The 23328-nt window shown below is 47.5% G+C and overlaps 1 protein-coding gene across 6 annotated transcripts in view; it reads right to left on the reverse strand.

Moving 5' to 3' along the window:
* MAFK (MAF bZIP transcription factor K) overlaps nucleotides 1–23328 on the reverse strand; it is a 32551-nt gene that overhangs the window by 6770 nt on the left and 2453 nt on the right. For 2 of the 6 annotated variants that reach the window (XM_083474839.1, XM_083474842.1), the window contains exon 2: nucleotides 2962–3041. In XM_083474839.1, the coding sequence (XP_083330965.1) occupies nucleotides 2962–2997 (36 nt within the window). In that variant the 5' untranslated portion in view covers nucleotides 2998–3041. Of the gene's footprint in view, nucleotides 1–2961; nucleotides 3042–5986; nucleotides 6083–6122; nucleotides 6534–8269; nucleotides 8634–10803; nucleotides 10855–23328 lie in introns of those variants that run through there. The other 4 variants (XM_083474838.1, XM_083474837.1, XM_083474840.1 and 1 more) reach the window with 4 other exon arrangements.

The raw sequence follows: 23328 nt of genomic DNA on the forward strand, positions 1-23328 counted from the left end.
GTTTTAGTGGTCAATCTCTGGGTTATTTGCAGCAGATCAGCAAAGGTTCCTGGCCCCAAACAGCAAGTAAAATGGCAAGAAAAGCAACATTCTCTGTCACTGCTTTCCTTATGCTAATCACTTAATTTCTTGGCCTCAGTTTTCCTCACGGGTAATGATTGGAATAGTAATTGGCTGCCTCTGACCACTTCTTTGTGAATCTCTACTACCCAGTTTCAGAGTTCTGCGTCAGAATTCCTCATCTGCAGGAACTCAGATGGAGAATTCTACTTGAAATCTGCAGATGATCCAGTGAGTGGCACTTGGTGCAGAGTAGTTTCTACCCAAGTCAACATTTACACCTGACTCTTCCCTCTGAGTCCAAAGCATCATTCATAAGAATCATTCATCATTTATAAAAAAAACCTGAACCAACATGGTTAAAAGTTATGGTAATGTACTACTTTTTTAAAAAAGTATTATTTCACAACAATTAGCAGTATAATTCAGTTTTTATAATTCAGATATGTGGCAGTAACTTTTCTTTTCCTGCTGCTGTGATAAAGTTAGTGCTTTTAAAAATACCTGACCAGTATTTGATCTGCTTAATTGACCAAATCCTTTCCCCCCTCTCACAGAATCATAGGGTTGAAAGGGACCCCAAAAGACACCTAGTCTAACCCCCTGCAATGCAGAATCACAGCTAAAGAATCCATAACAGGTGGCCATCCAACCTCTGTTCAAAAACCTTCACCTTCGGAGGGAGTCTGTCCCACTGTTGAACAGCTATTTAAATCAGTCAAATGCTCAACTGCAGTATGTAAATAAATTAACATTGGCTATCTGTTTGCTTCTGGGCCCAATTGACAGTGCTGATGTTAACTTTTAAAAGCTCTAAATGCCTTGGGAGCCAAATATCTTATGAACTGAGTCTTCCCACATAGGTTATGATATTCTGCTAAAGCCCTTCTCTAGGTAGCAACAATGACAGGATCTTCTCAGCAGTGAACCCATCATGCCCCCCCCCCAAGCCCACTTATCACCTATGTTGAGATGATATATGATAGCCATCTTAAGAGCTATCACATGGAAGAGGGAATATGCTTGTTTTCTCCTGCTCTGGAGGGTAGGACTTGAAGCAATGGTTTCAAGTTCCAAGAAAAGAGATTCCGACTAAACTTGCTGACAGAAAAACTTTCTGACAGCAAGAACTGTTTGACAGTGGAAGAGACTCATATGAGAGGTGCACTCCCCTTCCTTGGAGATTTTTAAGCAGAGGTGGATGGGCAGCTGTCATGGATGCTTTAGCTGAGTTAAGACTAGATGACCCTTGTGTCCCTTCCACTTCTAAGATTCTATGATTCTATACTCAGTCTTATTTTGGGGGCAGCCCCACCCCCCAAAAACCACCCAGGTTTTGTGAATTTGATGGATTTTAAAAAAATAAAATGGATTTCCTGTGTAAAGGACCACATTGATATATTTTAAGAAATGTCAGCGTTTCATGGGCTGAGTGTTCAGCCACTCCAGGTCCCACATTTGGGTTGGACTAATAAAAGTATGCTGCCCTCATAAGGGATTTTGGCATTTTTCCAGTGGGCCAATGCTTTTTGCCCACTTCTCACAGCGGCATGAGGACATCCTGCTAGCTGCAGGGCAGGAAGCAGCAGAGTGGCTCCTTCCTTCCTCTCCACAAGCCACGTCAACCTCAGGATGTTGTACCTCAGAAGGGCTGCCCATGTCCCTCTTCCACGAGGAATGGAAAGGGAAATGACTCAGATGATTATGCACGGAAATTCATGGCCATATGAAGACATCCAGGAAATCTGTTACAGGACCTGAGCGTATGAAGCCGTTTAACACGGAATCAGACCGTGAGTCCATCTAGTCTGAGCTGGTTGACAGCAGATCAACTGGGCATCAGGTAGACGTGCTTTCCAGCCCACTAACCAAAATCCTTTTCAACTAGAGATGCAGGGGGTTGAATATGGAAACCTGTGCCTTGCAAAGATGCACCCTACCACCACACTATGGTCCCCAGCCTGTGAGTGTGGCATGAATTTTCCTGCAATATTCCATGAACTGCGTAAAACTTCACTTCAGCTCAGGTCTGGATACAGAATATTGTCCTCGTCTCCAGCAAGTTAGACATAGGTATCTTTAGTTTCTCTTTTAAAAGTGATGAAGAAAAACTCTCTTCTGAAGGAAAGCTGTATCGCTGCGTTATCAGCAAGCAAAAGAATTTGGCACTGAACAATGTATTTTAAAGAATTACCACTGGGGAAGGTGGTAATTTAGAACAGGGAACCTGTGACGCCCCACAGGATGGAGTTTAACTCACATCAGTGCCAGGCAGCATAGCCCAATGGTCAGGCACTCTGGAAGTTGCAGTCCAACAATACCTAGAGGTCTACAGGTTCCCCGCTTGTGATTTAGGAGATCTGCCACCATGAAAACGATTTTCATACAGAGCACACACACAATTTTTTTTTAAAAATAAAAGCCTTGTGTCCCGCATTCTGTTTAACAAATGCTAGCCAGATGCCTCTGAAACAGCCTTCCCCAACCTAGTGCTCTCCAGATGTTTTGGATTACAGTTCCTCCAACAAGCACAGACAATGGTGTGTTGCAACCCGGATGGGAGTTGCAACCTGGAATGCAAGGATGGCACTAAGTTAGGGAAGGCTGCTCTGGGAGTTCACAAGCAAGGTATGGGCACCTGCAGCATCTGGCACACAGAGGTATATTGCCTCTGGCCATGGAGGTTCCAGGAACATGTCTCAGTTTTCCTTAAAAAGCCATCTATGCTTTATATCAGAATGGGGTGGGGGGGAGAGCCTGTGGTCCTCCGGATGTTGCTGGACTACAACTCCCAGCATCCCTGACCATTTGCCATCCTGGCTGGGGCTGATGATAGCTAGAGTCCAGCAACACCTGCAGGGTTGCAAGTTCCACTTCCCCATTTTATGCCACTTTACTTACCTTTAATGTTTTGTTTGGTTTTGGATTAGTCGTCATAACCTGGGTACGGTCACCTGGACAGAACTGCTCAGAAACTGCAACTAGATGGGAAGAGAAAAGGGGGGGGGAGAGAGAGGGGGGCAACAGGTTTAGAGAAAGGAAACAGACCCAGAAAAGACATTTTAAATGGGACATTTCCCCCACCACATTCATATGCTGCATTTCGATTCAGAGAACGTCACATATCTTTTATATGTCAAATCTATTTAAGGCAATGCTCCTCCATTACTTTTTGAACTCTTTCCCTTGTCTTTCTGCTCATTTCCGGAACCACGTAAGCCAGCTCGCCAACCACTGAGCCCACAAGAGAGCATACGGATATACAGGCTCCTAAGGTATGTGTGGATGGATGGGTGCCACCAAAAGACCGGGGCCAATTATCCAACAGTGGTATTAGAAAAGGCATCAATTCAAGGAGACCTTATTCGAGACCTCATCCTAGAACCACTTGTGGGGAAACATCATTAGGAGAATGCTGTGCTCTTCCTGGGCTTCCCAATTCGGGCTGGGGTGGATGAGCATTGTAGATGTGTCAGGCTCAGATCCTGCTGTATCAAGAGAAGTGCTAGGCAAAGGGGGGTGGTACACAATCAGCAGTGAAAACAGAATCCCCTAGTTGTTCAGTTTCATTCAGGAGATCTTTAAAGGCCAGAAAGCACCTCCTGATCTGTTGTGGCTTATCGGTATGGCTGGCTTCCCTGTCACTTTTTTCAACACCAGAATGAGTGGGGAAGGGGATGGCACAGGCTCAATCTCTGCCTGATGCCCCCCCCCCCCCGCTTGTAAGTTTAAAACCCTCTGTAGTCTTGCGTCATTCCATAGCAAACACAAACTTAGTCTCATTGATCTGCACTGCCTTCTGTTAGGGGACAATCAGTTTGGGGCTGGGGTAGCTCTTTCTTCTGTACCACTCCTGGAACTCTGTACTTCCTCCCTCTGTTGCCCCACAACCCCAACGTGAAATGAAAACTGCTGCCTTAAAGAGAATAAATTAACAAAACTAGCCTTTTTACAATATAAGACGCAGGATGTGGGGAGGGAGAACTGAAGCAACATCATGCCCTACCCTGGCCATCAGTAGCCATTTCTGCTAGTTGGGGCATTGAGTGGAGCTACTAGAACTTCTACCTCTCAAGTTGTCCCTGATTTCCTCCTCCCTCCCAATCCATTTTCCTTATGTGAAGTGTCTTTTTAGATTACTAAAAAATAAACTAAAATATTAAAACCAATCCCTGCCCTCAGGTCTGCAATCTGTAAGTCACGCTGGGGAACTTTTCCTCAATTGAAGAGCAGGATACAAATTATTTAAATAAATTAGATAGACAGGTCTATGATTTCAGTCTCGCCTATGTTATTACAGGCAAAGACAGGGATTCCCCATTCTCAATGATCCTATCAGACATCACAGGCATGCAACCAGAGCTCATTTAAAGAAAGAAGCAGCACTGATTATACAGGGTGAGTCCTTTAATAGAGGCCCCGTGGATACAGAGTACACATGTTCCATGGGGCCTCTTTTAAAAGACTCACTCTGTATGTGTGTCTAAGAACTTGCATACAGACCCCTGGGTATGTAACACTGGACCTTCCTTGTTGAATAGGCATTCTCTGTGTGTTCATGTTAGGCATGAGAGCCCAACACAGAGCTAGTTGCCAGCATTCACTAGACAAAGAAAGTATCAATATCTCAGATTGTACATATATAGGAACATAGGAAGCTACCTTCTGTCTAGCTCAGTATTGTCTACACTGACAGGCAGCAGCTGTCCAGAGTTTCAGACAGGAGACATTCCTTGCCTTATCTGGAGATGCTGGGGACTGGACCTGGGACCTTTCGCAAGCGCTTCATCGCTGAGCTATGACCCTTCCCTATTAGAAAACCACTTTATACAGACTCAGGGCCACTGGTCCACATAGCCCAGTGTTGTCTGTCCTAATGGGCAGCAGCTCTCCAATGCTCCCACCTTTTCTAGTCTTGAAACCACAAATCATTTTAGGTACAGTGCCAGGGTTAGATCTCAGTTCCTCTTCCTGCCTGAAAAAGACGCGCTCTGCCACTAAGGTGCTTTGTGCCTGAAGGCATGAAACCCAAACAAAATCTGGGGTGATGTTTTTGGCTATTAGGCTAGGGAAGGATTGTGGAATAACAAACCAGAACACCCAATAGGACCGAACACAACAGCGGCTTAATCCACACTCAGAAAGAAATCAGAGTGGCAAGATGGGAGAAGATGAGAAAGCAGCCCGAGTTAGACATCATTTCTGTCCAGGATTTTCATGTAATTACCAAGTTATTGAGGTAGGGAAGAGCTCCTCCATCCCTACCTTCCGTCTCCCACACCACTGTGTCCACAGGCCTACAAAGACTTTAGACCCAATTTTTACCAATTTGCTTATCCTGGATTCCAGCATTTCATGATGCCAATCTGATTCTCTCTCTCCCCCCCCCCCCCACGGTTTAAGTGAAGGGGTTTCTAAATTTGGAACAGTTCCTTATCTGTTTGTCTGGGCTCCGTTTGTTCAGTAAAGCTAACCTTTTCTTCCCCAATCTCAACAGCTCTAGCCGATTGCTATTTTCTCTGTACAGTTTTTGAAAAACCATGCAATAGTATCTTGGAAATCTGCACAAATTTATTACAATCACAGAATCAGGGTTAGCAGATAGCAGAAACAGGGAATATGTTTTTTCCCCCAATTAAAAAAACAACACACACACACAAACTTTTACTTAAGACACCCCACCACCCCACACGAAGGTCACCTAAGAGCTAAGGGATGATAACCTCTGGCCTTAGTCCCCACCCTGCTAAAGATTTCAACAGTGCAAGTAGAAAAGTGAACAAACCTCTGCCCACCACCACCTGTAAGCCTCCCAAATCTCAAGGCAGACAAACAAACCACACAGGAAAAAAATCACAAGACGACAAGACAAGGATGGTGGAACAGGTTGCAAAAGAGAAAGAGAAAAATGCAACGTTCTCCTCACTTTGTGGGGTTCTCTCGCCCTAAGGCTGAGGGAGGGGGTGCCCTTCTGATCTTCCCCGCTGTGTGGAAATGTGGCACACAGCAGCGACGCCTCCTCCCCACTCGCCCTGAGGACGGCGGCTGCCCTTCACTCTCACCTCAGGTACACTTTGCAAACTACACCCCTTCAATCAGCGCAGGAGAGGCAGTCTGCCTGTCTAGACCTCGGCGGCAGAGCCTCCACCTGCATCGCGCAGCACAGATGGATGACACAGTTGGAGCGCCTGTAGGAGAAGGGAGAGAGGGCAATGCAGCTGTGACATCACAGCAGCTTCCTTCTCCCCTGCCAGCCTGGGCCGGGGGAGCGGAGGGTCTGGGCGCTCAGGGCTGTCGCGCCTAGCAAGCACAGGCGGCTTTCAGAAGCTGCAGCACCGGGCGTAAGGAACCTTAGGAGACAGTCTGGACCGGGTTCTCCCTTCTCCCCTACAAGCTCCCTTCCGGAGAAGGAAAACTTGTCTCCATCCACCTCTACATCGTGTCACACGTTCTAATCATTCATTTTTTTAAAAAAAACGATACTCAGCCAAAGCATCCCAAGCATGATTCCCTTCCGATAGTTGCCATGGTGACCTTGGGAAAGTAGCCAACCCCGAGACGGTAACCATGGAAACAAGAGAAGCCCAAAAGCAAATCATGACTTGGGGTCATCTCTGTGCAAAGACGCTGGGAGGACAAAGGGAGAGTCAACAAACTCAATTCGTTTCAGGACACTCTTTCCCGCCCCCCTAGAGAAAGTGAAAGGGGGAAGTCCAGCAGGCTGAATGGAGGAATTTGAGCAGGGGCGGGGTGGGGGGGCGGTCTGGCTCAGCCACAAATGCTTCTCCTTTCACTTGTGGTGATCAACACAGTTCAGCTTCACGTGACATGCGCGCAAAATTGAAAACGAGAGAAGGGATTGCTGCTGTGGAAATGAAAACATTCCCTTTCAGGGGCCCTGCACTTCTTGGGGACATAGAGGATTTGCACCAAGTCAGATCACTGTGTCCGTCTAGCTCTGCACTCTTGGCCCTGACTGGCAGCAGCTCTCCAGGGTTTCAGGTGGGGGTCTCTGCCAGCCCTGCCTGGAGATGCCAGGAACTGAACATGCAAAGCAGGTGCTCAGCGATGGCCTAGCCTCTCTCCTCCAAAAACTCCCACTGAACTACGGCCATGCTTCTTTAAAGAAACAGACGTGGAATAGTGTGATACAGAAGTTCCCAAAATGGTCCACTGACTACCAGTGATCCGTAAGCTTTATTCAGCTGATTCACTGCATGTCTGCAAAAATGCAGCTTAAAATCACATGTCATCTAGCACAGTGCATTACAATTACTACAGCAGGCAGAAAAATCATTAAGTGGTCCACCAAAACCCTCAGCAATTTCCAAGTAGTCCATACAGGGAAAAGTTTGGAAGTCGCTGGTGTAATACAATAAAGGAAAGTACCTCTGAGTAGATACAGAGTGCCTTCCCCTCACTGCTAAGCAACCACACCTTGCAGTTAAAACAGGGAGGCATCATTTGAGAGTCTGGACACCTGTTAGAAACAAAGCACAGCTCCCAGTAATCCTGGGTAGCAGTGTGAGAATGTAGCCCAAATATTTTAAAACTCTGAAAGTCTGTAGGTGCTTACAGAGGCTCTTCCGCGTCGCTGGTCAACTCTGTGCTGATACATTGAATGTGACCGTATTTGCCAATCCCTGTAGGAACTGGAAAGACGAACAGGACTGACGAAACTAGTAGGCGATGATACAGATCCATTACTAAGGTAGCCAAGGTGTGGGAGGCAGATGAGGACAGAATGAAGAAGATGCAAGGAAAGTGAAGGACTCAACAGGCTGAGGAATTGTGGGATATATTTTAGGAAGTGGAGGGAACTGTTATTTCTACAGCAGCATCAATATAACTCAAGCACCGAGTGCAGTAGCAGTGTCCTAAGCTTGATGTGAGCCAGGGCTGCCAAGGTACCTAGAATTCATTTCTTCTTGGAATGAGAAGCAGGGGGCAAAGGCAAGGACTGCCTAACAAAAGCGGGTACTGAAGGGCAAGAGACTCGGAGGATCCCACACACAGGGAGGCTGCAAAGGGGTTCTAGGCCTCAGGATCTCCCGGAGAGAAAAGCAGGAGGCTTTGGAGGGCAGCTGAGAGCGGTTAAAAGCCAGAGGAGCGAAAATCACAGGCAAGCCACATAACGGGAAATGAGAAAAGGTGGGGCGAGGCGGTAGAGAGCTTTGCAGAGAGCTGGAGAGGAGCCCAGCAGCGTTACCTTGGATTTGCAGAGCCCTTCCCAAGCCCTTGCTCATTTCTGTGCAGCTCTCCTCTCCCGCCCTCATGTTTGGACTTTGCCGTGCACCATGGAAGCCTCCTTGCCGCTGCCCCGGGCACCTCCCGTGTGGAAGGCAGGTTGTGCAGGCAGGAGAGGCATGAAGGCAGGAACTCCGCAGGGTCTCTCTTTCTCCTCCCGCCAAAGGTTTTCGGTGAGAAAGTCAAGGAAGCAGAGCAGGGATGTGGCGGGAACAAAACAAGCTCAGTTCCCTTCCCTGTGTATGTACACATACACACACACAGCATGCCTTAGGCCATGCATCCCTTTGGTGCCATAGCTATGCAATGAGTCACCAGCTGTTTACAGAGTGGGAGAAAGCTCACATTCCCACAGAACCAGAAACACTTCCTCCTCCTCCTCCCTGCCTCCCCACCCCAACCCCTATAAGGAGAGGCATACACTGGAGTCTTCCTGTACTTGGCAGGGCTCTACCAGAAAGGGGAAGCAGAAAAAAAAGTGAGAGAAAGGGAGGGAGGGAGGGAGAGAAGGCCACATCCCACTAGCAGACACAAAAAGGCTTTTGATCCTGGACCTGGAAATATTCAAAGCACTTCTCCCCTCCCTTCTGCCAGCTGATGGGAAGGCTAACCCGAAGCATGCTCAGAGATGGGAGGAAGGTGCAGGACTGGGAAAGTCCAAAGGCTGAGAGTTGCTGCTCTTCCATCTGCCCACCCAACCAGCTGCTATTGTTGAGAACGCCCTTTGACTTCCTCCCGCCTTCAGGTCACCTGCTGCATCTTTATGTCTCCTGCTTTTGCTGCTGCACCAGAATCTCACATTTGGTATGTATGTGTGCATGGATGGATTTATTGCATGAGGCAGCAGCAGGGATGTGCAGCACTTTGGTTGCATCTCTACAGGGCGGAAATAAGAACCTAAGAAGAGCCTGATGAATCAGGCCAATGGCCTACCTAGTCCAGCATCTCACAGTGGCCAAACGATGCCTTTGGGAAACCCTCAGCAGAACCACAACCACAAGAGCTGTCTCCCCTCCTGCAGTTTCCAGCAACTGGTATTGCAAAGCACTGCTGCCTCTGACTGTGGAGGCAGAACAGAGTCACCATGGAGAGCAGCCATTGATAGCCTTCTCCACGAATTTTGAAGCCATCTAAGTTGGTGGCCCTCACCGTCTCCTGCAGGAGTGAGTTTTATAGTTTTAACAATGTGCTGGCTGAAAGACTTAAAACTCTCCCAGATCTTCCAACATTCAGCTTCACTGGATGTCTATGATTTCTACTGTTATGAGAACGGGAGAAAAACTTCTATCTATCTATCTATCTATCTATCTATCTATCTAATTTTATTAACTTCTGGGGGAGATGGGAATCTCAGACCTATCTCTCCCAATTGCATTATACTAAATCTCTCCAAATTGCTCATTTTCATTTCCCCACACTGTCATCCACACTATGGAAAATCCTGACTAGCTGTAGCCCCCAAACACTGGCTTCCGCCCATTAGTACCCACTATAGAAACATCAAATGATCATCACTGACCACCAAGAGCACAACAGTAAACTGTTATTAATTCTGATAGTCCTTAATATGTGACATTATTCTACATTGCTCATAACATCCTCTACGAAGCTAAGCCAAGAGACAGCAACTTATCACAGACGATTCAGGACACTTAATGGCTGTGTGGAAATTTGAACCCGGCTCTCCCACATCCATGCTCAATGCTACGAATTTCTACTTAGCAAGTGTAACTATTGCAAGTCATTATAGTCATGATTGGCCATGAAAACCAAGAGGAGTCAACCAAATGTGACAGCATGCCATGAGCTTTATAACTGCTGTCAAAAGTAAATGGTCAAACAAATACAGCATTGCAAGCCTGGAAACATCCAGGATACTTCCCCTAACCCCACTGTCTTGCCCCTCAACCTGATCAAAAGCCGTCATCAGGGATGTAAAAAGAGAGAGAGAGAGAGAGAGAGAGAGAGAGAGAGAGCTGTGCACTTCTCTCTGCTACTCTCAACAACCAGGGACCTGCTCCTGGCCACCATATTGACAGACATGTTTGAGGAAAATAGAATGGTCACTATAAGCACACCAGAAAAAGCAAAACATACTGAAATAGTTACCTGCAGTGGGTAATTTATTATTTTTTAAGCTGCAGGCAAGCAGTATTGCAGAAATGCTTCTGGTGCTTTGGGACTGGAGAGCAGAAGATAAGCACAACTCCGACTTCTGCTATCAGGCCAGGGAACACAGGGCCACTGGGAAGCTTCCTCCCAGGAAGAATATTAAGGCAATGGGGAGACCAACCTGGCCCCACCCTGCCTGAGTAGACATGCCGTTCCAGCTGCTGGATGCCCCAGGGAGCGCAGAAGCAAGCAAGGGCCACTCTGGAGTCTGGTCCCCTCCACTGGCTGAGGGACTAAGAGCCACCCATTGCTATTCAGGAAACACCACCAACCTGGGAGAACAACCTGGCCCCAGGTAGGTGTAAGTGCTCTCCAAGAGCTCACCTTGAAAAGCTCCTCTCCCTCCAGTCCCTTTCCTTGGTGCCTCCTGCTCTTTTAGTCTAGCCATTTTGGAAGACAGCAATTATCTAAAAAAGCGGGATAAGAAATATAGTAAATAAATGAGATAATGCTGGATAATTCCAGGGCAGCTGGGCAGGAAGGAGGCTGGAAAAATTAAAATGTGCCGTGGTGCTTCAGAGGCTCATTCCAGCACATGAAAAGCTGGTGCTGCTTATAAGCACCAATAAATCATTTTGGCCATCCAGTTCTCTCTCTTAGCGGAAGCCAGCTTTTTATCAACAAGTCAACCTGCATGTGTGGTCTGAATGAGGCTGCTGGAGCCACGAACGCCAACTGTTCTCTTCTCCAGTGCAATTATTGCCTCAGCCTGCACGGGTAACTCACTCAAGATTGCCAAGGTACATTCCCTTGCCTGTGAGTAAGGATGAAAAAACTCCTTCAGGCTGCCTTCATTTATTTATTTTATTGTGTTTATTACATTTATATACCACCTTTATATTCCAAGGATCTCAAGGTGGTGCACACGATTCTCCTCCTCCCCATTTCATCCTCACAACAACCCTGTGAAGTAGGTTAGGGTAAAAAGATGGTGACTGGCCCAAGGTCACCCGGTGAGCTTCATGGCTTAGAGGGGATTCAAACCCTGCTCTCCCAGGTAGTAGTTCAACATTCTAACCATTACGCCACATTGGCTCGTCTCAGCTTCTGGTGTTCCTTAGGCTTATACAGGAAAATGCTCCCCCGTTCTATCAATCCATACTTAAAACAGGTTCCCAAGATCCTGCCTAGGGTGGCTAACTTTTTTTTAAAAAAAAATGACTCCAGGAAGCAGCCAGAGAAATTTATTAAATTATTATTATCAAAATAATGTATATACCATCTTTCATTTTGAGAAGAAAAATCAAGGCAGTTTGCAAACAAGTAAAAGCCAACAGCAAAATCACAAGTAAAAGCCAACAGCAAAAAAAAAGACACATTATAAAAATATAGCAACCCATAATCAAAATGCACAGTATAAAATTTCATCGACAACATTAAAAATGCATAATTAAAATGTATAATGAACAAGCCCATTAAATGGCATAACAGTTACAACATCAATTAGAACAGGTAAACTCCTCAATTTTCAAAAGTGGCAAGCATTCACCAACAGAGTCCCTATTCAGCCTATTGGTCCTCATAAATCCAAGGACTGGTACAGCTTCTGCACAGCCTCTCCTGACTCAGAGGTAACAGAGAAATGTCCTGATGATTACGCCAAATGGCTTCACACAGATGTTAAAATAGCACCTTGTGGCACCCCACAGCGAAGCTGCCAGGATGCAGACACATCCTGGCCGCCAATCTGACTACAGTGGTGCCTCGCAAGACGAAAATAATCCGTTCCACGAGTCTCTTCGTCTAGCAGTTTTTTCGTCTTGCAAAGCAACCCTATTAGCGGCTTAGCGGATTAGCGCTATTAGCGGTTTAGCGGCTATTAAAGGCTTAGCGGCTAAAAGGCTATTAGCGGCTTAGAAAAGGGGGGGGGGAGAAGCGAAAAAAATCGCAAGACTCGCAAGATGTTTTCGTCTTGCGAAGCAAGCCCATAGGGAAATTCGTCTTGCGAAGCGCATCGAAAAACGGAAAACCCTTTCGTCTAGCGGGTTTTTCGTCTTGCGAGGCATTCGTCTTGCGGGGCACCACTGTAGTGGGCTAAATTGAAGGTGTTCCTACTAAGATAGAACTCCCTATACAGCTCAGAAACCCTGTTACTTCGGAGACCACCTTATCCCTTGTAACTTAAAGCTTTCAAGCTACAAAGTTCGGCTAATAATTATATTTACAATTGACATCCATTTGCTAAAATGGATTCTCTGCCCCCGCCTGAAAATAACACACGGGGAAATTTCCCACCCTACAACAGTGACCACATCACTGCCATTTTCAGGAAGCTAAATCAGGTTGCCCAGCAGTGCCAAATATCACTCTCCTGTGGCAAGAGTACAGCATGCTCAACTAGGTAAGGAGCATAAACTTCCCTCACTGTTGTAAGGTTGACAAATTCAGCTTCTCTGGGTTCAGATTTTGGATTGCCTGGGTAAAAAAATGTTACATGTTGAGGGTGATAGACCATTCATAATCTGGCGCCACATACAGAGATTGGATGAATGGCGTTTGACAGATGATGGTGGTTCGCTGCCTTGGTCAGTATGAGCTGACAAATGCTAAGCATTTCTTCTTACCCTGATTTCATTTTTTTCCTCCCACTGAATCTCCAAGGGAGGAAACCTTACTTCGTTAATACAAATATATTTCTGTATTGCAGTATATATTTAGTTATTTATGTATTTATTTTCATTTATTATTACATTTATATCCCACATTTTCTCCAAAGAGCTCAAGGTGGCACAAGCACTTCTTCCCCTCTTCCATTTTTATCCTCACAACAACCCTGTGAGGTAGGTTAGTCTGAGAGAGAGTGATTGGCCCAAAGTTACCCAGAGATCTTCATGGTCAAGTGGGGGATTGAACCCTGGTCTCCCAAGTCATAGTCCAGCACTCTAACCACTACACCACAATGGCTCTTTGCCATCAAGCTCCACATTGTCCTTAAATGCAGAACTATACCTGCCTCCCCCATCCCACAAAAAAGTATTGTTCTCTTGCCATCTTCAAACCTAAGTCCTCAACTGAAACAAATAGACCCACCGTGTTTAACTAATATTCTGCTTAGGTTGCAATCTTTTACACACTTACCTGGAAGTAAATCCCACTGAAGCCAATGCGACTTACTTCCGTGTAGACAAAAGATCACAATTTAGTCATTATTCTTTCTTTTATCTACATTTCTATGATTCTATGGAAACATAAGATAGTTATCCATAAGGTTTTTTATTTTACTTTTTATAAAATATCCCAAACTTCAGTATTTTTCTTTAAATGAACACATTAACCAAAGTCCAACAAAAGGAATCACAGGGGCCAGTAAACACTAAGCATGGAGCGTTGCTTGCAGGGAGATGCTTCCACTCTATCCTTCACAATTTTTTTCTCCTGCTCCATCAATCCTCACTCATACACGGTCAGCCCATTACCCACAACAACATAGCAAGGGGGGACATTGGCAATTATCAGAATCATACAGACGGTGAGCATATGCAAAGATTTGCCTTGAACTGCTGGTGGTGGTGGGAAGGAGGAAAAAAAGGGAAACAGGTGAGTCACAGTGTTTACATAGCAGGGAGAATTCACCCAGCTGGCCAGGTTCCTGTTTCCCTAGTGATCAGAACCAGCAGGAGCAAAGCAGGAGGCTGAGAGAGGCTTCTGCCAAGCCACTGCTCTCTGAAAGAAGGCTGGATGGGGATCAGAGAGTCTTCCGTGGTCTGGGAAGCAGATGCTGCAGATAGTCTTTGGTTACAAGGGAAACAAATGCAGAGGGAGAGGCATGTCTGTCCTTTGGACAACACAGATTGGCAAAGATCTATGGAAGAGACCTATCAATGGACAGGGATAATGGCAGTGTAATCCACCTGAATATATGAAGCTGCCTTAGACCAGGTCAGGCCATTGATTCGTCAAGCCCACTGGTATTCACACCAGCCTTTGCAAAGCAGGTGCACTTTAATTATTTTGGACTACAGGTCCCATCATCCAGCATATTGGCTGGAGCAGGTGGATCAAAATATCTGGAGGGAGCCAGATTAGGGAAGACTGGTCTACTCCAACTGAAAGTGGCCCTCCAGGACCTCCAGCATAGGTGTTTCCCATCATCTGCTACTAGAGGTCCTTTTAATGGGAGATGCCATTAATCGGGGACCTTTTGCATTCAAAGCACATGTTCTGCTTTTTCAAAAAGCTTGTAACCCTCATTCGCCTGTTTTGCACAGGTGTCTCCAAATTTGAAGCCCAGGTCCTTGCACACTCAAAGCAAGAATTATGCTCCTAAAACTCAACACTTAAGTATTGGCGCTTAGTGTATTCTAGAGAACCCTGGGGTTCCTCAGAAGCTTGTTAGGCATACCTCAGTGAGATCAATAATGGTGAACTGATTTCCTGAACGAGCATTATGCTCACCGCAACACATCTTCTCCTGCAATGCTCAATGACAGGGGAGCATCAAGTGTGGTGGGTTATGAAAGAGCACCCACTGCTCACTCAGGGTAGGGGTTGGGCCCAACCGCAAGTCCATGTAAGTCACGTTTTCAGAACACTGTGACACCCCCAAAATGTGCTATACTATTATTTGGCTCCTTGGTAGATGATCAGATGTGAAAAGAGAATCCAGTGGGGAAAGGGTCTCCAGTGTTTCCCAACCTTTTTTGGGCAAAGGCACACTTGTTTCATGAAAAAAATCTCGAGGCACACCACCATTACAGCCCCGTGACGTCAGCGCGCAGCGTCACGCCGGGAGGGACATGAATTGCTAGCAAATTACATAATCACCTCCTTGAGGGCTGGCTCATCTTCTCCAAAGGCAGAACCCCATTAATTAACAGCACAGACTCACACCATAGCCAAGACGAGGGGGGAAAACCTCAGTCATGCACAGTCATGCACATGTGGGGGCTAAATGAGGACGAAGACCGGGCAGAGAGCAGGGTTCAAATCACCCCACCTGGCCAGGGCAATCCCTGGGTGCTCCCTTGGGCCACTTGCCTGACCCACCTCGCAGGGCTGTTGTTGCGAGGATAACACGGGGAGAACCACGCGCGCCCCCGGGAGCTCCTTGGAGGAGAAAGCGGGCGATGAATGCAATGCACGAAATATATGAGAGGCGACCAGGTTTTGCAGGTGAGGGGCCCCCGCCAGCCTCCGCTTCCAACACCCGGCGCAACGACGCCGAAGTTTCCCCCCGGGCTCGGCTCGGGGAGCAGCGCTGCTCCCCTCCAGCTCCCCTTCGCCCTAACGGCTCTCTCTGCCGCCCACTGGGGACCCCCCTCACCTGCCAAGTCCGGAGCGCCGGTGGAAGTTGCATGCATGCATGCAGGGCGCCGCGTTGCCATTGCATTGCACTGCACTCCATGCAACGCCTGCACGCATGCATTGCCTTGCACGCACGCCAAGGGGTCTCCCCGCGGTCCGATGCGTCCCCTCCGGCGCAGATGCAGCATTGCAAAAATAAAAAAACCCCGACGCAGCCCTACCTGGGGGGCAGCCTCCGCCTCCGCCGCTCCGCCTTCGCGGGGATCCCCGGGCTCCATCCTGCCACCCGATCTCCGCGGGGCCGCAGGCAGGCTGCGCGGGGTCTGCGCGGAAGAGCCCCTGCCCGCCCGGCCGCCGCCGCTGCGCTCATTCCATGGCCGGGAGAAGAGCGCTTCAAACAAAACGCCCGGCTCGCCAGGCCACGCTGGGAAACGTAGTTTGCGCACCCCGCGCGGGCGCGGAGCCCAAGGGCGAGGGGACTACGGATCCCGGCAGACCCCGCGCCGGGGACGGAGGGGGAGAGGCTAGGTGCAGGGATGGAGGGACGGGTGGGCGAGCGAGTGAGTGAGTGGCAGCCGCCAAGCCTTGGCCGAGAGCCAGGAAGGGCCTCCCCGGAGGAGGAGGAGGAGGAGGAGGGAGGCGCATAGCGGGAGGGAGGGAGGGAACCCCAGGGGTCATCTAGTGACGGCGCCCCAATCGAAAATTTGACTTTAAAAAAAATCTTTCAATTTTTTTAATTTTTCCCGCGGCACACCAGGCAACATCTCGCGGCACACTAGTGTGCCACGGAACAGTGGTTGGGAAACACTGGTCTAAGGCAGGGGTCGGCAACCTAAGGCTCATGGGCCACATGGGGGTCGTTTAACCAACCCCTCGACCCCTGCCGCCTGCTTGGGGACCTCCACCGCCTGCTTGGTTGACTCCCGTGCGTCACGCTAAACCGGGATGAAACAGAGCGGGGACCGCCTTCTGCGATGCTGGGCAGCTTCCCATTGGCTGCAGGAAGCTCCTGCAGCCAATGGGAAGCTGCGTACGCCTCCTCCATGCCAGAAGGAGCGTTTGCACGTTCTCCGGACCACCAGAGCATCTGTGGGACCGTGAACCGGCCCAAGCCACAAAAACTTTGCCGACCTCTGGCCTAAGGGGACCTTTTTGAAGGGGAGTTTGTCAATCATACTTCCAAGAGGTGCGGACCAGGCTTTTCAGCTGATGAGTCTGAATCAGTTCACCCACCACCTTGCTCTCCAGGGGGTCCCCAATGGAAAAGGCAGAGGGAATACTGGGGCCACCATATGCGGCTCCAACCCAGAGCACTGCCGCTTTAAAGCCTTTGCAACCTCACTTAACATAGATGCTTGACCACCAAAGAGTTCAGCTGCCTTTCCCCAGGAGCTCTCCAGACGCTGAAGAACTGCTGCTCCAGGTTTGATGGTCAGCACCTTGCAGACTCACAGCTCAACAAGAACTGGAGAGTGAGTTCAGGCGGCACAAGACAAGTTATCACTACTGCAAACCTCACTAGCATGAAATACAACACACTAAGAGTTCATTTGAAGATGCTGCAAATATCATCAGCATGTGCTGCCACGCAGCATTAATAATGCAGTTTCCTAGCCCTTAATCTTTTATAGCTTCCATAAAGTGGAGGGGGCAGCTGTGGTTTCTTCCACCACCATGAAACTCTCAATACAGCCAAGGCTGCAAAACTGAAAATAATGCAATCTCTAGAACCATTGCTCTTATGAAATACCGCTGCTGCCGAGACCCTTTCTAAGTTAATGATCTGAAGCCACTAAACCATTTCACAAAGCCCAGCTCAGCTCTTTGCTTTTCTGATGCAATCCGTTCCAAAACAATTTTATCTGTGACAAAGTCCAGATTTCAGCAACCCCCTTTTTCCACTTGCTCATTTGGTCTCTCTGTAGGTACAAAATAGGGTTAATTATCCCTTGCCTACGGCTCTGCTGATACTGTGCACTGCTATTGGGTAACACGGGTGCCCATCATGTTTAGGAAGTGACTGCAAGAAGGAAGGCTTCGCTGCATTACAGATTGTACACGGAAGGAAGAAAACACAGCAAGCAGGCCAGCAAGTTGCGGGTTTTGCCGGTGCAGAAGCAGCAAGGTAAATGAATTAAATACTAAACCACATCAGGCTGCCTGGGCTAGTGGTTTGAGCAGGGCTGCAGTGTCAAAACAACAGAATCCCATCCACAAAAAGAGGCACAACTTTCCACCTTAAGAGGATGGAATACCCTATTTTCTGCTTCTTTATCTACTTACAAGAACCTTTTATTATAAAAAGAAGCCAGCAAGGAGATTGAAGGGAATCAGAATCGCGCGTGTGAGAGGCAGCCAAATAATAGAGGTCCTCTACGGCCTGCCCTTGGCGTAAGGATTTTTGCTTGCTTAGCTAATTCCTGATTTGCAAAGGTCTCTTTTCTTAGGACGTTCCCCCTAAGATAGTTTCCCCCTTGCTTAGTTTTGAAAGAAGAGGAACAGCTTTGGAAAACAGGAAGGAGAAAGTTTCGGATTGCTTGAAACGATTGCTTGAAGTGATTTTGTGTTTGGAAGCATCTCAGTTCTACAGCTGGGAAGGGGGAGTTCCTCTAGCGTCTAACGAATTGGCATTGTTAGCGCAGGTTGTGCTTTTTGTGCGTGTGCTTAAAGTGCTTCACGCAGTTACCTTGGTCATTCGTGGAGGATACGTCAATCAACAACTATCAGTGGTTATTTCGATCCTCCATGTTCAGAGGAAGCGTGCCCCGAATGTCAGTTGCTAGGGGCAACAGTGGGAGACGGCTGCTGCCTTTGAGCGCTACTTGTGAGCTCCTGAGGTACATCCAAATGAATGCCACGGGAAGCATGATTCTGGCCTAAACAGATGCCTAGTGTGATCCTGCAGGGTTCTGCTTACATGTAAAGTAAAGTAAAGCATGTGTAGCACCATTTTATAGGTGATGGGGTTGAAGTTGAAAGACTTTTGGCTTGCCAAGATAACCCAATGGGTGCCTTTAGAAACCCTTCCCATCCCTCTTCCAGTGTTAGAAACTCAGATATATAAGCTAGGCGCCGAACAGCGCCTTAAACCAAGGTTACAGTTGCCAAAACAGAATGCCTGGTTGCCATTTTTGGGCCGAACGGCTTGAAAGTTATATTTTTCGATACAGTGGTACCTCGGGTTACAGATGCTTCAGGTTACAGACACCTCAGGTTACAGACTCCATTAACCCAGAAATAGTACCTCAGGTTAAGAACTTTGCTTCAGGATGAGAACAGAAATCGTGTGTCAGCGTCGCTGCGGCAGCAGGATGCCCCATTAGCTAAAGTGGTACCTCAGGTTAAGAACAGTTTCAGGTTGAGAACGGACCTCCAGAACGAATTAAGTTCTTAACCCAAGGAGCCACTGTACGACTTTTTGGTTCCTGAAATTCATTCTGATTGTGCAGATAAGATGTAATGGATAGAATTCTACAGATGTGTTGCTAGTGTGTGAAAACAAGTCAAGATCAAATGATCCCCAGGCGTGCACCTCCACATGGTGGAGACGTCAGGCACCACCATCCTGGCATCTGGCTGAAAGTGCAAAATGTGCCTGCTGCTCTTCACAACAGACTTTGGTCTCTTGTCAGGGGAATGCTCTCAACCCAGAGGTTGCTTTCCATTTCCCCACCATCTTTCTTAGTGCACAGCCAAGTTTCTAGTCACAGCAGAGTGCCAGACTTATTGGACACTCTATTATCTAAAGCAAGAGACGGAGAACCTGTGGATGTCCACGAACATCAGGAAGGCAACCTGGTCTAAATGAAATATGGTGGAATTCACAGAAAGTTCTCCCTCCCCAAACTTCTACTTCTTTCCTAACTTTTTTTTAAAAAAGAGCATTCTCTCCCCCCCCCACGGCAGTCTATCCTCCCTCTCATACGAGATACTCCGGCCTGTATTCTGGACTCCACATATCCTATTATGATTCTCAAACAGCAGCTCCATTTTTGAAACTTTGAGACTTTGAAAAGCATGGAGAGCTGTTATTCAGTGGACCTAAAACAACTCTATGCTTAATCGTGTCTACACATGACAAATAATGGTTGCTCTTCTAGCTAGTTCCCTCTCAAAGCCGTAATGGGGATCATAAGCTGACCTGACCAAAAATTACAATGCCAGCCATGTTTACTTCCCATAGAGATGCTTTCCTTTAGGAGCAAGACACAGGGAAAGGGCTCTTTAATCCCCTTCTCTGCCACAAGAGCAGCAACAGATGCTTTGGTTTTGTTCTCCCCTTATCTTACGCATGTTAATTTATCAGGGTGCATAAGCGAAAGTGCACAAGAGGCAAAAACTCTGGCAAAGGCTATGCTCACACTGGAGAGTGGAGAGCCCTGAGCCTGTGTCTTGGCTTGGGAGAAATCAGCAGAGGAGCCTGCAAGGAGTTCTCAGGTCACTAACTGCCCACCCATTGTCTAACCAGTAAGGAAGCAGTATACTGTACCAATATTAAACCAATGGGCAAGTTATACTGGCCCTCACTGTGCCAGTATTCATTGAATTCTTTTGATTTGAATCCCATGAGATTTTTGGAAGTCTCCCTGGTGGCCCTGTGAGAACAGATGATTAAGATACACTCCCTAGTTGAGAATTTCAACTATGAGCTGTCATAAGAAGGTATGACCAATTAAAGCAGTCCACAGTAGTTCACAGATTGCAGAGATTAAATGATTTGAAGAAAGCGAAACTCCCTTTTCTTTTGCAATACCGTATTTTTTGCTCTATAGGACGCACTTTTTCCCCTTCAAAAACGCACACACATTTCCCCTTCATTTTTGAAGGGGAAAAAGTGCGTCCTATGGAGCGAAGACGCCATAGCCCCGCGACCCTCTCCCGGCTGGAGAGGTGACGCGCGGCTATGGCAGGAGCCTCTATATCCGCGCGTCACCTCTCCAGCCGGGAGAGCACGCACGGGGCTAAAGAAGAACACCGCAACCCTCTCCCGGCTGGAGAGGTGACGTGCGGCTATGGCAGGAGCCTCTATAGCCGGGCGTCACCTCTCCAGCCGGGAGAGTGCGCGCGGGGCTAAAGCAGCCCCCCGTGACCCTCTCCTGGCTGGAGAGGGGAATGCGCGGCTATGGCAGGAGCCTCTTTAGCAGCGCATCACCTCTCTAGCCGGGAGAGCGCGCGCGGGGCTAAAGAAGCCATAGCCGCCTGAACGCACCTTAAACGGCACCTTGTTTTAGAGCGGGAAAACAAGAGGGGGAAAATTCTCCCTCTCTCTGCGCAGCGCCGCCTGCCGTTTCGCTGAAGGGGCGCTGGGCAGAGAGGGGGAGATTTTTTTTCTTGTTCTCCCCCCTCTAAAACAAGGTGCGTCCTATTGTCCGGTGCGTCCTATGGTGCGAAAAATACGGTGGATTCCACTGCTGCAGAACCCAGTTCAAGCGACTTCCCCCTACCAGTGTCTGTTGCATGCATCCCACAAACTACCCAAGCCTGCTGCGTATGCCATCAAGACGTATGGAGATTAGATTTTGCTGAATGGACTCATCTGAAGTTAGCTGGCCAGGATGCATGCATGCTACCACTGAAAGTGCAAAGAGCACAATGACTCAGAGGCACCTCATATCCAGAGTCCCTAAAAGGAGTTAACTCATTCGGCAAGGCTGAAATTCCTCGAACCCAAAGCCAAACCTCCCCGACCGCAAGCAGAGTACTGGAGCTCATTCTACTCCTAAAGTACAATTACACATTCATCCGTGAAAAACAAAACAACATTTAAACTTACTATAAGAAAGTCCAGAATAGATTTCATACCAACCTACCCACATCGCACAACTGCTCATGCATGTGCAACCTATGCAGCAAGTTGTGAATGTCACAGCTCCTCTGGCACTAAATAAATTCCAATATAACTCCCCCAGCCCTTCACATATGCATCATTCTCAGCCTTCCCATAAGGCAGGTTGGTATGGTTATTCCCCTCACTACTGAAAGTGAGACTGATGAACTGAATTGATTGGAGGGCTGCAGTGAGACATGAAACCAGGAGTTTCCTTGGTTTTAACAATATTGGACTCGGGGGCATCGGGCAGATTCCACTAGTAGCAAACAAGAATATATAAATTCCTGCTCACATACTCATCAAACAGAAAAGTATCCAGAAATGTAACCCTGTTAATTTGTTGCAAAAAGAGTGGTTTTGGATTATCAATATACTCTCAATTTATGCCGGGGTTACAATCCGTGGAGAACGAGTGAAGCCAAAATCGTGTATAGTCAAAACACACTGGGTGCAATGGAGGGTGGGATTGCCAAAGTCCCCCCCCCCCCGGTGTGCATATATATGCCAAGTGCTTAAAGTGAAATGCACTTAAATTGCGAGTTACCTGTACAGTGGTACCTCGGGTTAAGTACTTAATTCGTTCCGGAGGTCCGTATTTAACCTGAAACCTGAAGCACCACTTTAGCTAATGGGGCCTCTTGCTGCTGCCACGCCGCCGGAGCACAATTTCTGTTCTCATCCTGAAGCAAAGTTCTTAACCTGAAGAACTATTTCTGGGTTAGCGGAGTCTGTAACCTGAAGCGTATGTAACCCGAGGTACCACTGTAATTGCAGCACAAATGGCACCTGCAACAAAACGTTGCCATGTGATATGCTCCTTCCATAACCCCACCAAAGAGGAAACATAGACTCTGATGGATGGGTCCGGGGTTTACCCCTACTCAGCTGTGATGCGCGCGCGCGCACACACCCACACACCCACCCCGTGCATGAACAGTGTCTTTTTGGCTACATAAGCTCAGCTCTAAACATCAGAAATAGAGTAATTTCATAGACCAGAATCCAGTTCATTGTATAAGTTATAAGATTACACGGTGCATATATAAAATATAGCCACACGGGCACATGGCTATGAACAAACTAAGTTTTTGTAAACGGTGGGGCCAAGAGGCCATGAAATGCAAACAGGTGCACCACTGCTTACAAACATGTACCTGTGGATGTTCACAACCTGCCAATAGAGGGGAGACATTTCACATGCCACTAAGTGTTGCACTTTTAAGGTGTCAGGAAATCTAATCTATCTAATGCTTTAGATAGGTAGGTCTGCTCTCACAAGCTTCTACACGCGCACACATATATCACACAGGCATAAAACTAGCTATTTGCTTGAAATAACCTATGTATCACCTCCATGTGCCCTACAGAGACATCTGTAAGTTGGAAGATAATAGGGTTTCTCCCTTTGCCCCCTTTTATGGTGTCTCTGAACCACAAAATGATTCATGTAAACATGTAGGGGTAGGCAGTGAAAGCGGTATCTGAGCTGGTGTGACATTTGTGGTTTTACCTAAGAGATCAAGAGCATCATATATGCAGGCTGTCTATGCAATTCTACAATGTGGTAGTTGTAGTTAATAAGTATTTTATACAGAATATTGTATGTATGGTGTAGCGGTTAGTGTGACAAGCTAGGACCAGGTGGGCATAGGTCAGTTCCCCATTAAGCCAGGAAGCTCCCTGATGACCATGGACCATTCTCTATGCCAAAAATATGCATCGGAAGGGGTGTCAAAGATCATCCAGTCCAAGCCCCTGCTGGTGCAGTAAAGTCA

Source organism: Podarcis liolepis, assembly GCF_965112155.1.
Source record: "Podarcis liolepis genome assembly, chromosome: 14".
NCBI lineage: Eukaryota > Metazoa > Chordata > Lepidosauria > Squamata > Lacertidae > Podarcis > Podarcis liolepis.